This window comes from Paralichthys olivaceus, chromosome 3, assembly GCF_024713975.1.
Source record: "Paralichthys olivaceus isolate ysfri-2021 chromosome 3, ASM2471397v2, whole genome shotgun sequence".
NCBI lineage: Eukaryota > Metazoa > Chordata > Actinopteri > Pleuronectiformes > Paralichthyidae > Paralichthys > Paralichthys olivaceus.
This window is the reverse complement of record NC_091095.1, coordinates 23157160-23172790: the sequence shown is the minus strand read 5'-3', so window position 1 is coordinate 23172790 and position 15631 is coordinate 23157160. Positions and strand designations below refer to the sequence as shown.

The following is a 15631-nucleotide window of genomic DNA, read 5'->3' as shown; positions in this document are numbered from 1 at the left end:
GTCAATGTAAGAAAAAAACAGTTTACCACTCCTCATGTATAGTCGACTCTCCTCAGACTGAAGTCTACTTGATGTGAAGTAAATTGAAGGACAGACAAAAAGTAGAGATTTCTCCATTTATTGGCAGGTTTGTAGTAATAATCTATTTGTATAATCATCACTTACATGTGAGCAAAGATATCAAGCTGTCTGAGACGGCTTCATTTAAAATCAGAGACAGGAAACTTAAGATAACATAACAGCTGAATATAATGAATATGACTTTGCACTCTCACGGTGTTATAAGGACAGTTAAGTGACCAGGGCAGTTCAGAACCCGCCTCACAGCTTTACAGCCTCACAGCATGTGACATGACGGTGTGAAACAAGCTGTACTAAATTCAAATGTGATCCCATTTTAGCCAGGGGCACAAACTGAGCTTTCAGATGACTCACCGCAAGAATCAGACAGCAGACTATTGATCCCAGAGGGACAACACTGAGAGTTTCTGCACAGCAACAAATAAAAACACTTTTCTGTCATCATCAAATATATTACAAAGAAAAGAAATGCACCTGCGTATCTCTGTGGATTAAACTGTCTATAATACATTTTCATGATCATATCTCAGGATGAATTATCTAGTCACTGCCAGAAATAAATTATTAACAGTTAAACAATTACTTCTGTGCCTTTTATTCCTGTTTATATACTATAAATGTGTGAAAGTTGCCTATAAACAATCCATGACAATCGGTGTGGACGTTTTCCTCACCATTATAATAACTTATTGGTTGATGAATTTACAGTCCTAGGTTGTAAAAGACAGATTACATACTAGTGGTAGGGTTAAACCAATTAAACTCTGGTTTCTGATGGAAACAAATGTCCAAATAAAGTTGACAAATGGCAGATGTGATGGATGATCACAGATCAACCAAGAAGAAATACATATGAAGGAGAAGTGGGGGTCTTTCTGAGAAAAAAAAAATCTCACAACTGCAATCTTCATATCTCAGACAACTATGGATCAGTGTCTTAACCATTGGAATAAGCAGCAGTGACTTGTGATCATCCTCAGATTGTTTTCACAAGATACAGAGAAACTGGAGTTTGGAAAAAACAAAAACTATTTCAACACACGTTGATGCAAACCCCTCAAAATATGAGCATAATAAGAAGAAAATAGGGAAAAGCAAGGAACAAGAAGATGCTCATTTTAATCATTATACCATGGATGGTCTTGGATGTAGTCTTTGGTGATGCAAAATGATGTCCTCACTGCAGAGGAAGAGGACCAACATGGCAATTTAAGTCTCTTTCTTCTACTATTTAACTGGTGTATCGGTGCGGTCTTGCTAGATGCGAGCTCTGCTCGGATTTCGTTGGCGATGTAGGATGTCAGGTCAGGTATTCACTTGGTGTACTGGAGCTTGAAAGGGTCGAAACCTTGGTTCAAATCAAAAGCAGACGCAGAGCACAGAGTTCACCTGAGCCCCGCTGCCAGCTTCTCCATCGCTATTTTGCGCTCTTCTGCTTTCTGCTGTGAGCGACGCAAGACATTCCTCAGCTCCTGAAGATGGTCCAGTGTTCCGACCAACTCACCTTTCACTGTCTTCATCTGGCTCTCCAGCATCTGTGTGTGATGTAGGGAATTTCTCCTGTGCCGTCTGCTGGAGCGCACTTTTTCCTCAAGGTCCTCAACTGCAGAAAACCGACAAACAAAGAAAATCAGACAACACAGTCTCAAACAGCTGCTAACAGAGTTGTTAAGGTTTAAGTAAGTTGGGGAAATGTTTACAGACCCATGTTATCCTGGTAGCCCATGCTCTCTGAGCCAGGCTCTGCCTTCTTGTCCAACAGGTTTTTGGTCTGCTGCAGCATCTTCTCCATCTTAGCAAGTTCAGCAGCTTTAGTGTCACTGTCTCGACGAATTTTTAGTAGCTCCTGCTCCCGCTGGGTCAGCTCACCATTATACTTACTCATATCGAGTGTAAAAAATCAGAGCAACCTGCAAAAACTAGATACTGGATGTCTTACGATGCAACAGCCAAGAACCTAAGTGAAGACGAGACGCAAGACAAGGTATCTAAAAATGACTTCAACATCCAGTATTGTCCCACTTTTGAATCCTCCGAACAGCATACACTTGTTTTTATGTCTCTGCTACACATGAGACGCTGTCTTGTTTGCTAATGTGGTGCTTTTTATAGGCCATAACCCCAGCACATGTCTCGAAGTCATCTTAAAACAGTCAACTCTCAGTACACAGCATTACAATTGGAAAGTCATAAGACTGGCTTCACAAAGCCTTAAAGCAAAACAGATCACTTTTACGCTTCCTCAGTGGTGACAGAGATCCTAGGAAGTCAGCCAGCTTTCCCCTTTGTAGGATTTATAAAAGATGAAATGGTCTGTATTCACATCCAAGGAAGCATTAGCCAATTAATATGAAACTCGAGCAGTGTCAAGGGTTTGATTGATAACATGGCATCATACTAGCAGAAAAATTATAAAATATTCTCTGTTTCTGGTCTCTCTCTCTCTTTCCACTATTTCATGAATTGAATTTTATCAAATATTCTAAGTAATTAAGAGTAGAGGCCATTCTACTCTTAACAATAACTTAATCTGCTTGTATTTTTTTACCACATGTTACATATCTCTCCACAAAGGCCACTCACCTCCTGGGCTTTCTCTGGTATCTTTTCTTGTTCCTACAATGTGACTTCCACTTTCACTGTCTCCAGCGCCTTCCCCCAGGCTGACCACAAGCATAGACACAAAGGCAGTCTCTTTTATTTTGGATAATTTATACCAACACCTTATAAAACAGTGGTCAATGTAACAGCAACATTATTACCTTCATTGACTGATCTGATATTTGAGACATAAAATGATTTTTTCTTTTGCAATTCAGGTGCCACTGCTCTCTCTCTCTGTCACACACACACACACACACACACATCTCTTTTCCCATGCTGCTGCATTAAGAAAATAATAGAATATAGGCTATTTTGTCAACAAAAACATTAGTCATGGTTTCTACTTATTTATAAACACAGACACCATGTAATTTCATAACGTAAAACAAAAGAACATGTGATATGAGAAATATGAGAGCTATGTCCAGAAGAAACAGATTTTCTGTTAAGGGTTAAAAAGCAACCCATATAATGGGTGCTTGTTGGAATGAGTGAATGCATCTGATGCGCTTATCTACAATGAGGTGATTGTGTTCCATAAATCTCCATAGATGCACATGACCAAAAGAAAAAAAAATGCATATACCACTGTTGATCCTCAATTCAGGATCTCAGTGTCCAGAAGTCAGACCGCATTGCTGAGACAGTGTTCAATTCAGTTCAATTATTCCATCCTCCCAGATGGGACAGTCAGGTGCTCAAGACAGAATAATGGTAAAATCCCATGTGTAAATTTAGCAGTTTTATTGCACAAGGAACAAAGAAGGTTTGATTCCAATTGTGTGTGAATCAGGGCACTCTACAAGTCTGGCCTGAGGAGAGAGGTTCAAACTCAGAGTGTGGAGGGTGTTTTGTGCAGTCAAGTGCAGACTAAGACTTGCGGTAGTGCTGCTGAACAAATGTAGGCTGCAGAGATGTCTGTGCGCAGCCCTGTGCGATGCCTGTTACTTTGCCAGTTGACTTTATTTTTGAGCCTGATGTTCAAGCAAGCACACCAGGTACAAAATCACCCATGGATCTTCAGCTGGGTTGAGATCATAGCATATACGACTCCCATTTTAACACTCACACCATTCAGTGACCCCTAGTATATAATAAGAATAAGTATGTATTATTATTAGTTAGTATATTTCAGAGAGTAAAGATGTGTGTGTTTGTTCATGATAATGAGGGAACGTATCCAGTGAGATTCAATGAAGTGTATTAATAGTTTTTGGACGATGATAGGCCAATGGCACAGAGGGATAAGATATATCCCTCCCTATAAATGTATAAATCCAACCATTTATCTATTATATATACTTTAAATATTATTTTGGGGAGATTGGGGGAGGAGCTGGAGCCATGTTCCCAGCCGAGACAGTAAATTATATATCCAAATGCCTGTGTTCAAAAAATTCACAGACACACACACAGATGGCAGCTGCTGTTCAAGGTTCTTGTCTGACCACGGAGAGCAGTTTAGTGTCATTGTCTTGCTCTTAGCTTAAAACATTGTGTGACATTGCTGCAAGTCCAGAGTGTGAAATCCTGCTGCGTTATATCAGAATCAGAAATACTTTATTAATCCCCGGAAGGAAATTCAAATAAGGGGAATGCACATTCTATGGTTGCACTGAAATGATGGTTACCTGCAAATATATCAAACTTATACATAAGCTTGAATTATTCCAATGAACCAGCATCCACTGGTCACTGTAAACTCACATGCTCTGAATATGGGTTTAATCATCATGCAGGACCCTTAATAAAAAAAAAAAGATCATTCAGATTTTTACAAGTTCATAATAATTGAACATGCAAAGACAATTTTTTGTATGGTAGAGCACTGGAACTATGCAGTACACCAAGTTATATAACAGATGCATTGTTTTGTTTTTAGTGTTTGAAATAGGAATATAAAATATCACCCAGGTGTATCATTTACTCCACACTAGACCTCTCGCTTCCTGTATCAATCCCAAAAGAAAATCTGATCCTGCAACAGAGATTTGCCTGAAGACAACAAATATATTCTACGTGATGTCTATATCCTCGTAACTCCTGCCATTTCTCAGTGTGAAATTACTTTCACATGTTCTGAATATTCCTGTCTTCTACATCCCGAGTGACTTCAGGAAGCTGGATGTAACTGTAAAACTGTAATAGAGGACTGTCACCATGAGGGGGGAGGCTAACAGCGGTTACTTCTGATGCCGCTGTCTGGTCTCTCGCAGAAAAGCAGGTTATAAAGCATTTTACTCCATCATGAATTGTTTCCATCCTTAGCACCCTCTTTAAAATTAATCAAAGACCATTGATCACAAATACCTGTTATTGATAACATGATCACATTTACAATGCATCTAATGTTTCATGGGAATTTTAAATCCATGCAGAGGTTTTCCAGTGTTTATTAATCTGAAAAGTTATGTTTGTGGAGCAGGCCTTCAGTAGATAAGACATTGTGCATAAATTTGTCTTAATCAGTCAACCACTATTTCCTCTGCTGTATTCTCTGTGGACTCCAGTGGTGCTGCTGCCCCCATCGCTGCATCAACAAGGTTGCTGTTTGTTTGTTCTCACATAGAAATAGATTTTTTTTTATCTACCCACCCAAAGTGCCTCAAGGTAATCAGCATGCCATAATTGCAGGAAATACCTTATCTGCATCCAGCTTCAGTCCTCTACCCCGCCAAACTCCAAGCATTTCTACTATAGCAAATCCAATATTCCAGACATGTATGCCAGGTTTGTTTAGTTACTTTCTCTCAACAGCAGTGCAGCTATCACAGCTCTGTTGTGCTGAATAAATACATTGTGCAATTCAATTTGTCATATTCAACTATACCAATTTCTGTTTTGTATTCTTCACACTTGGCAGGCAGCACTGTCTATCTTTATGAATGATAATGCATGTTCACCACATACCAATGTGCTGTATAACAGCCAAAAACTTTTGTTGGTGTATTTCCCTAGGTTGCAGACTTCGGTATTCAGTCTCTCATCTGTAAGCTGTCAGCAGGACATCTCCCAGAATCAAAGACAGAAGCCTTCTTACATAGGGTACACATTTTTGAAATCTCATGAAAACCCTGCCAGATTTATGCCCAAATTACAAAGCAATCATTTGATATTTATGTCATTTATATTCCATATTACTATGGAAATTAAATATGACATGAAGTAGTATTCAAGTCAAATAAATCAAAGACAAAGCCAAGGTGCTTAAGCAGCTTAATACACAGTACATACCTATATACTTTGAATGGCTGGTGTTTGGTGCTGAACAGGAGATCTCTGCACAGTAGGTCAGAAATTGACAACATTTGACTTGATGTAATTTTAGGAATAAGAATTTGTCTTCCTTCTAAATTGCAGGGGGAAATACCTCCCTTAATAAAACCTCGCGTTTTGAACAACATTTTATTCTTAAAACTAGAATAGAACAAGATCTCGTAATGTGTTCCCCCTGCTCCTTCTCTAATTGGTCGACCCGGCTCAGGGGCGAGCATGGCCAACATGAGTCTGACTTCGCTGCAGTCGGCGGCGCAGCTCAGCGTGCAGCCTCGCCGCACCAAAGCGCTCATCCACGTAGCCGCAGTCACAAACACTGTGGTTTTATCATCGGAAGTGTAGCAGGGGTCGGGGCAACAGACGTTTCCTGACTCCGTCTGAAGGAGAAGTGACTGATTCCTCCGGCAGCTGGTGTGAGATGGTTCGCGTCGGCCATGGCAAGGGGTCTGTTTCCGTGGGGGTTCGTCAGAAAGCCTCTGTACATCCAGGTAAGCTTCTGGGAAATCCCTCTCCGCCAACCCTCTCAGTGTATAACCTGCATGTAGGTGCGACTGAAAACTGTCTCATGCACGCTGTTATCGTATGACCTTCATATATATCGCATATGCATTGGTTATAAATTGCTGGAGGATCCACAGTCTGAATCATAAAGTCACTTGATGCTCGACGGTAATCGACCATCCTCCTGATTCCCGTTGCTGTAGCAACCACTTCCTGATGCATCCCGCTGGTACAGTCACACAGAGGAGAGATGCTGGTTCTGAGGCTGCAAAAGTTCATCACCGACCTTATTTATATAACCTAAGCCGGGTGCTGATGCTGTTTTTAAGTCGCCACAGAGTTGTGGGATGCTCCACCAATTACCAAATGTTTCATGTCCTGTAAATCAGTATCCAGTCATTTGTTGGATGTGATGCTGCCCTACTGGTCATCCTCCTCTCTGTAGCTGTTGAAGGAAATTATGTAACAGGTTAATGGGTGAAATTATTGGTAAAGGGGAAAACATATTATCAACCCTCCAGTATCTTAATTCTTTGGCTGCATGTTTCAGACTCACAAATCGTGGTCCAGCATAGACTCATAGCAGCTGGTGCTGCAAACTCCCTGTTCCTGCCCCACTGCATGGAAGAGACACAAACTGTCAAGTGAAGTGAAAAGAATAGAGGCACAGACAGACGGTCTCAAGAGACGGCCACCAGCTTCGTTCAGTTTTCTAGGCCACCAGCCTTGCAGTGGCAACGTAAGAAGTGTCTGTCAGAGATCCTTGGAGAGAAGTGTTTTCTGCAGGAACACAGACTGTCGAGTCCTGTAAACCAGGAATGTGTCTTCTGGCAGGTTCAATTCTTTGTCTATATATTTCACGATTGAATAAAAATTTGCCGGATCAAGCACAGTTTAGCTGACAAACAAAAAACAATAAAAGAGGATTGTGTCTCTTATGTCTTCCTGCAGAGATGATTCAAACAGTTTAAAGGTAAAACATCAGTCAAGCTCATGCTGAACAGTTGCATCTATGAAGCGCTTTGCTTGTTCTAAAATGGTTTACCTTTGACAGCAAGTTAATGTTTTAACAATAACTAAGCCATGTTAACATTATAACAGTTTTCTTTTTTTTAATTTCCATTTCTGTGTCATTGTTATAGGTGTTTGACAGACATCACTGTATTCATTTCAGACAGAAAAGTTGATATTGTAATATTTTTAATTCACATTTAAAACTAGAATGGCACTCATATCAGTCCCTTAAATATGTCAGATTTTGTTTTGCATTATCCATCAAATTGGTGAAAACATCCTTATCCTCACCTGACCAATCCTTCCACTAAGCTCTGCAGAAATTCATTCAGTAGTTTTTGTGTAATCTTGCTGCCGAACAGCAAATCAACAAAGAGACGGCGTGAACCATTACTTCTTTGATGGAGGTTATAACATGTATTTAATTGAAATCATTAAATCTCAATTTTTTGGTGAGAACACAACCATTTGCATCAGCTGGAAAATGACTTGAAAAAGGGAGCATTTCGGGCTGGTTTGAAGGTTATGATGATGCCAAGCGTATATTCTCTATAGATGAAAGCACAGCACCCTAAACTTTCATGACCGGTATAAATAAGTTCCACAAACTGCCAACAGAGACAGCAATACAAGAATGAGAGAGGGAGAAAGCTGGAGTATAGCTGCAGATAAGTGGACAAGAATAGCCTACATTACTTTTTAAAATTGGGTCACTTCCAGTTTGATCTCCGATGCTTTACAAATATCACCTATGCCATCCATAATTTTAAATTTTTCAATAAACATTTTTTTTCGTGCACATGCAGCTTTAACTTGTTGGTTCAGACCTGGGAGGGGGTTTCCCATGACAGGAAGCTGCAGTAAACTTAGCCTTGTGTTATTACCCGCAGGAATAACACAAGGCTAAGTTTATTGTGTGAGTTGTGTGCGAGTGTCAGCAATGTTCGACTTAGATTTACAGCATCACGACTCTGCTGACAAATGTAATGTTTGCATGTGCTAATGTCGCAGCAGTGAGTCAGCGTGGAAAAACATGGGCTTTGTATGGGGGGTGGAAGTGGTGTAGGGGGGGGGGGGGGGGGGGGTGTCTGCACCGAGATGAGTCAGATCTATGTGCGGTTCATGCAGACAGCGTTGCATCGTGTTCAGAGAGTCGGTGACAAGTGCCGATGCGATGATGAGCTGCCACTCTCAGGTGGTCCTTTCCATCCGCATTTTACCTGGACCGGTCTTTATGTTTTTCTTTCTATTTGTAAGAGATGTCAAGCGAACACTCCATAAATAGCTTCATCTTTTCACTCCAACAGCCTCCTCCATCTTTTGTTCCTGTTTTCATGTCCTCCTCAGCTCTGCTTGGCAGCCCATTAACTGGCAACCTCTGAGGGATATAGCTTTATAATCATACATAATGGATGAATGGTGTGCCAGCTGCAGAAAAAAAAAGTGTCAGCTCCGTTATGTGCTGCTCTTGATCGGTTTTAATCTCCTTTCTGCCTCAGTATTTCAACATCGGCTGACGCTCTGTCGCTGTGCACTGTTTGCTCATATCTCTGTATGTTATGTCACAGAACTTCAGAGTTTAAATATGATTAACAGGGATGTGGGTGTAGAGTAAATTCAACCGGATGAAGACAGACGTTTCTTTCCATCCACCTCAGCATATGGCCACAGCTCCCAGTCAGTGTCTAATTAATAGCTGTCACAGAAGCCACAATCAATATCACCTCATTAGCCATGTTTGTGTATCTCTTTCCCCCTGCACGGGGTCAATACGTAATCCCAGAGATACAAATGCATTGCACAGAGTTGGAGTGAAAGCCACAATCTATCGACCAGAAGGCCAATCATACATTTGTCTCCCCGCAGACTGTTATTTCCATGATGCTTTTGCTGTTGATGCATTTCACCTACGGAAAAATCAATGTATACATGAAGCACTTACTTGTGTGGTCACTGCTGTTAAACGTGCTGTGGGTCTGTATGGTCAGATTTGTAAGTAAACCAATCAGCAGATAAAGGAGTGGGAATCATGTTCGAGTAGCTTGTCGCTTTTAATTGGATGGTGCTCTGTATCCGTGGCGTGTTTGTAAGATGACTGCTTTTGTAAACGCTGCTATGCAAACATCTATTGATCAACTGTACGATGAACGGTCAGAGAGACATTTAAAAAATCTTGAGATGACTGCAACACAGTTTGCGAAGAAGTGAAGGAAGATCACAGTTAATGATGAGACGGAATCAGAACAAGGATTGGTTTTTAGAAACAATGGAGGTTCTTCTAGTGTGACCACACATGCAGCCAACTCAAGCTGCGCTGCTCTTTTCATGTGACATGCCTCACTCTCCATAATCCTCTATCGCACACACCCTCCCAATTTGCCGATCTATTTAAGCTGCCAATATTTCCCATCTCTCCCTTTGCTGTCAATGCCTCTGCTGGCCTGCGTCAGTACTGCTGCCAGTCGATTCAGCTCCTCCACCACCCCAGTTTCCAGCTGTTGGCTCCAACAGGGGAGTCAAAGATATTTGCAAGTTATCTGACTGAAGGCTGAAGATTTTTGTGACTAGCAACAATTAAATACCTGTGAAATAGTACTATTACTTCTCATTATCTCTGCCAAGGAGGTTACGTTTTCATTTGCGATTCTTTGTTTGTTATTTATCAGCATTACACCGAAAACTGCTGAACAGATTACCATAGAAATGAGTGTGGGTCAGGGCAAAACTCATTTAAATTTGGTAGTCCTCTTGAATAATGCATGGGTCCTGATTGAAAAAATTTGCATACTGTATTTACTATTGAGTGCCATTCTGGTCTCCATGTGTTGTGGGCGGGTAGAGGGAGTAGAGTGGGTCATAAATAGTTTAATGGAAAAGCTATACTGTAAAGAGATTTGAGTGGTCATCAAAACTAGAAAATATGAATACAGACCATTTACCATTTAGACGCAGTCGTCTATTAACCAGTTGGTTGGAGGTTCAATTCCTGCTTCTTCCAGTCCGCTTGATAAAGTCTCTTTGGGTGAGATAATGAACTCTAAATTGTGCCCGCTGGCAGTGTGTAGTGCTGTATGGATGTTTATGTGAATGGGTGAATGTGGCTTGTAATGGTCGATAAGACATGAAGAGCGCTGTATAAAAACAGTCCATTTACTATATTAGTTGTACTGTTGAAATATATTTAGTGGAAATAATCTAATTCATTTTTGGGGGAATTCAAAGCCCTTGCAGGATGATTGAAAGAGGTCCAATTTAAAAAGGTGTTAATTACCATTGTTGACATTATCAGTCAATCAAATGATTCTGTGTAATGAGAAAGATGTCAGTCATAGTGACAAACAAAGAGAATTATCACGTGACTCAAAGTGGCAAACATTACCTGGTCATGGTGGTCTGACTTCCATACGGATTTAGAAATGAATCATGTCTCATCGCACTGACTTAAAAGCACATAAAGTCCACTGTGCAGAGGCAAATATGATTAGAGTGCCACATCAAGGCTCTCTGAAAGCTTGATTGCTGCACTAACACTGCTGTCGAATTCAGACAATGATAGCAAATCCATTTAGAGACTGATGACAAATGATAAAATACACATCTCCCTCTCAACACTGATAATAATAATAAACTCCCATCTTTGAGCGACCATCAAGTTATTATCTGTTGGACTGTTTGATCAAAAAGATCCCAGAGGAAGATGTAGCAAGAGAGTAATGCAGAAAGGAAAAAAGAAAGAGGGGGGAGAGATAAAGACACTTAAGCCAATAAAGAAAATTGGAACTGAAAGGGCCAGAGGGTGGAGGCTGGGGGGAGTCCATCAATGTCAAGCACTAAGTGCAAGAATCATTAATAGACAGGAAAGTAGGGCTGCTAAAAAGTATATTACTTTTCACTAATGTTCTCCAATTGGAGGAATGCCATTATGCATCTAAGTAGACTGTATTTATCGGCTGGGGAATTAGAAAGAAAATCAAACGACCAGGGAATAAGTCTGGAGTCTGTTCCACTGTTGCCGCACTAGAACACAAACAGCATTTTCTGCATCTATTTAAAAGTCTGTGATACAACTCAGTTTGAAACGAATTTACATTCAACTTAAACTTACTGTTTCCTAATGAACAGAGATGAATGTGTGCATTTTCTGATGTACGGTGTTCCAATAGTTTTCAGCTTGGCCTTTAAAGGTCCACTAATTAATATCATAGTGAGGAACCTTGACAGAATTATCACTCCTTCAATTCTGTGAAGCTTTTGCTATGATTTCTTTCACCATGTGAGAGTGGACTCTGTTTAAAATGTATTACATTTAAAAGAATGTATCTAAGAGAATGTAAGAATGGATAGGAAGAGGTTGAATGAGACTGGGGTTGAAAGTTTCTCCCATGGAGGCCAAGCTGGAGCTGAACTCCAGTGACTAATGGACGACCATTGCTCTGGGCTGTTGTGGCAATAATGAGTTGCCTGTGCGCTTGTGTGAGTGCATGTCTTTGTGCGTTTTTGTAAATGTGTCTGTTTCACGGTGTGCTCTTGTGTGTGTGCGTGTGCAGTGTAATCAGCTGATCTGAATCAGTGGAATGTGCTCAGACTGCAGTTAATGGTTGCCGTAGTGATGGAAACCGCTTCGATGCAGCTGGTTCAAGGAGGGACAAGAGTGAGTGACACCTCTCAAACTTTTAATGGCTCAAAGTCTGTAAGTTCTACAGTGTGTGAAACTCTGATGAAATCTGTAATGTTGAATGATCATTATCTACTCACCCTAGGCTGATGGAGGGGTGGGTGAAGTGTTTGAGTCCACAAAACACTTTAGGAGTCTCAGGGGTAAACAGTGCTGCAGCCAAATCCAATACAAATTCATTTTTAATTTTTAATTGAGGGCTAAAAACATAATCCAGTCGAATTTGAATGTCGGGACTTGCGGAACTTGGATGACACCACAGGAACAGTATGGAGGCATTTTGTGTTTTTTCTCCAAGTTGTTTGTGCTCTCAAAAATGTAGAAGTTTGCTTTTTTTATATTTATATTCAGCGCATCAGGATTTGTATTTGGATCTGCACACACTCAGAAATATCAATCCCTTTTTCTTTTCCCATACCACATCCATCCAGAAAGCTTTGATTGTCTGTCCAGTTTTTTTTATTTTAAATAAACAATATTATTTTTAACTAACAGACTAACTAACAAATGCATGACACAGTAACCTTCTTGGCAGATGTAACAATCTCACTGTAAATAATGTATATAAATAATAAATAATAAAATGGTGTAGTCATGGCAGCATCTCAGGCAGGCCTCAGATAGCTCTGACCAAAACATCCACAGCGAACACTATATTTTTAATAACCTGAGTAAGAATCAGAATTAAACCTAACTGAAAGCATTACAATTATATTACAATATAAATACAATCAGTAATATAATTTGAATGTCACATCTTAAGCACATATTTGATCTAACACTGTTTGAAATCTCCAACATGTTCTCCACAGGCCAGATTCTCCTACCTTCATATGAGGTACCTGTTCTTCTCCTGGCTGACGCTGTTCGTGGGCAGCTGGATCGTGTATGTGAAGTACTCATCCTACACAGAGCTGTGTCGAGGACACGACTGCAAAAATTCAATAGTGGGTGTTTTCCATTTCCCAGGTGGATCCATCGATCCAGATCTTATCCCAATACATAAACTGTTCATTCTCAGTGTACATGTGTTCATATTCCAGTTCATGTCGGGCTGTTGTTGATTCCTCCCATTGTGTGTTTCAGTGTGACAAATATAGAAAAGGAGTCATTGATGGCTCTGCCTGCAGCAGCCTGTGTGAGAAGGACACGCTTTATCTGGGGAAGTGTTTCACTGCCAAGCCCAACAGCCAGGTCAGTTTTTTTTAAAGTTTTTTTTATCCGTCCTCTCCATTCTAATTGTTACTAATCCATCTGGACCCCTGGCCTGCCTTGTTCATTTCAGGTTTACTCAGGGAGCTGGGGAGACCTGGAGGGAGTCATTAAATGCCAGATGGAGGAGGCTCCCCATTACGATTTAGGAAGTGAGATGGAGCCCAGGAAGGAAGCTGCGGCCTTCGACAAGCCCACCAAGGGCACCTCAGTGGAAATGTTCAGGGAGATGATCCTCAATCACCTAAAGGTTAGGAACTTTGGGTCTTTAATAGAGCTCTGCAGGGGGTTCACACTCAGCATGAATGCTCCCCGAATAGGGAAAGAAGAATGTTTTATGCAGTAAGGTTAACAGGAAACATAAGAGACAACTGTTTCTAAGAACTAGCATTCAAAAACGTGTAGTCTGGTTAACACAGGAAGCTGTCTGCTCCTTCTTCTGCATGAAAGAAGTTTGCTACTGCACAGATCAGGGTCAACAAGAGGATCATCATCAAGAAAGGACATGAACTCTGAGGTTACATCTGGCAAGTGCATAGCAACAGTCATGACATTGGATAGTTAAGGGTAACTTAGTCCCTTTTTTGCTGTTGCTATACTTAATGTTCTATTCATACTTAAAAAATGGTTGTTGAACACATTTTAAACATCTGTACTTTTAGATTTGTTTTTTTACACATCTGTGCTTTTTTTTTTTTTTTTTAAACACATCACATTATCTTTAACACCTCACATCGCCACAATTGCACCCCCTAGGGGAGGCACCCCCCCACACTTTGAAAAGCCCTGGGTTATAGTGTTTATGCTTTTTCTACATGCTGCCTGAAAAGCACAAACACACTTAATTCTGAATTTAAAAATCTTAATTTGCCCTATCCTTTTCTTGCGTTTACAGACTAAAGTGGGGGAACAGGCCAACCTCGCAGACCTGGCAACCCAAGTGTTGTTAGTTGCCGATGCCAACAAGGACGGTCACGTCTCTCTGCCCGAGGCTCGCTCCACGTGGGCTCTGCTTCAGCTCAATGAGTTCCTGTTAGCTTTAGTCTTACGAGACAGAGAGCACATGCCAAAGCTGCTGGGCTTCTGCGGAGACCTGTATGTGATGGAGAAGGTGCCACACTTTCCTCTGTATGGCATCAGCCTACCCTGGATTATGGAGGTGTGGATTCCTACAGGTCTGCGTCGCAGCATGGACCAGTGGTTCACTCCCTCCTGGCCGCACAAGGCCAAGATCTCCATTGGACTGCTGGAACTGGTTGAGGACGTTTTCCACGGCACCTTCGGCAGTTTCCTCATGTGTGATGTGAGTGCCACCAGTTTCGGCTACAACGACCGCCACGACCTGAAGGTGATGGATGCGTGGTACATCGTTCCCGAGGCCTCCTTCCAAGAAGGCATTAGGCAACAGCACTGCAACGTGGACGAGGACTGTCTCTACGGGGCTGATTGCCTCACTTCCTGTGACCTCACCAAGCACCGCTGCACACCAGAGGTGACCAGGCCAAACTTGGCCAAAGCCTGTGAAGCAATCAAGGACTACGTTCTGAGGGGGGTGCCATCTGACATGCGCGAGGAGCTTGAGAAGCAGCTGTACGCCTGCATTGCACTGAAAGGTTCAACAGAACAGATGGAAATCGAGCACTCACTGATTCTGAACAATCTTAAGACTCTGTTATGGAAGAAAATCTCTCACACAAAAGACTCGTAACAGATAAGTCCTTAACAAAGGTACCAAGCAAGAATCCTGTCCTTGAATTGATTTTTTAAATAAAAATGGTCAGTTTCATTGTGGTAAAAATAAGATTCTCTTTAATTCAACTCGACACTTATAACCGAGTTGGTTGAGCGGCTGTTTCAAGTATTAAGTTAAGTAATATTAAGGAAACTTTGACGCACTGGAGCAAAATGATAAGTGGTTTTTCAAAATCGTGACTGATAAATAAACTTGACTAAGAATCATGTGCACGAACTGTAAGTGCTTACTTCAGCTTTGTCAGTGAAGTCTAAATTGAGCAGAGCAGTATCTTATCTGGGTTGTTCTATTTTTCCCCATTACCAAGTCACAGTCGGCACAACAGATTCTATAGACAAGTGACAACTTGTGTGAAACAGTCATGCTGACTTTGCAGAACCAATCAGCCTTCATTGCATGACCCAAACATACAGATACTTTTTATCACTGTCCAATCAGCCCGTTAGCCACAGTGCTATTGAATAATTTAGCTATACCATAATACCCTGAGGATCATGAAGGAAGAGGATACATAG

At 41.1% G+C, this 15631-nt stretch overlaps 2 protein-coding genes across 3 annotated transcripts; one reads left to right on the top strand and one right to left on the bottom strand.

The window, feature by feature from the left end:
- Positions 1-102: 102 nt before the first annotated feature.
- LOC109625452 (coiled-coil domain-containing protein 18) lies at positions 103-2177 on the bottom strand. The gene is made up of 2 exons (XM_020080668.2): positions 1786-2177; positions 103-1684 (listed from the first exon to the last, which is right to left on the bottom strand). Exons 1-2 carry the CDS (start codon positions 1964-1966, stop codon positions 1467-1469), a joined length of 399 nt encoding a protein of 132 aa, XP_019936227.1. The 5' UTR covers positions 1967-2177; the 3' UTR covers positions 103-1466.
- Positions 2178-6033: 3856 nt separating this feature from the next.
- dipk1ab (divergent protein kinase domain 1Ab) lies at positions 6034-15322 on the top strand. 2 transcript variants are annotated; one of them, XM_020080661.2, is made up of 5 exons: positions 6034-6449; positions 12964-13098; positions 13238-13345; positions 13437-13613; positions 14259-15322. In XM_020080661.2, the coding sequence occupies exons 1-5, from the start codon at positions 6396-6398 to the stop codon at positions 15069-15071; spliced, it is 1287 nt and encodes a 428-aa protein (XP_019936220.1). In that variant the 5' UTR covers positions 6034-6395; the 3' UTR covers positions 15072-15322. The 2 variants fall into 2 exon arrangements, with proteins under 2 accessions (XP_019936220.1, XP_069378638.1); XM_069522537.1 differs by lacking the exon at positions 6034-6449 and adding an exon at positions 10709-12166.
- The last annotated feature ends 309 nt before the right edge of the window (positions 15323-15631 follow it).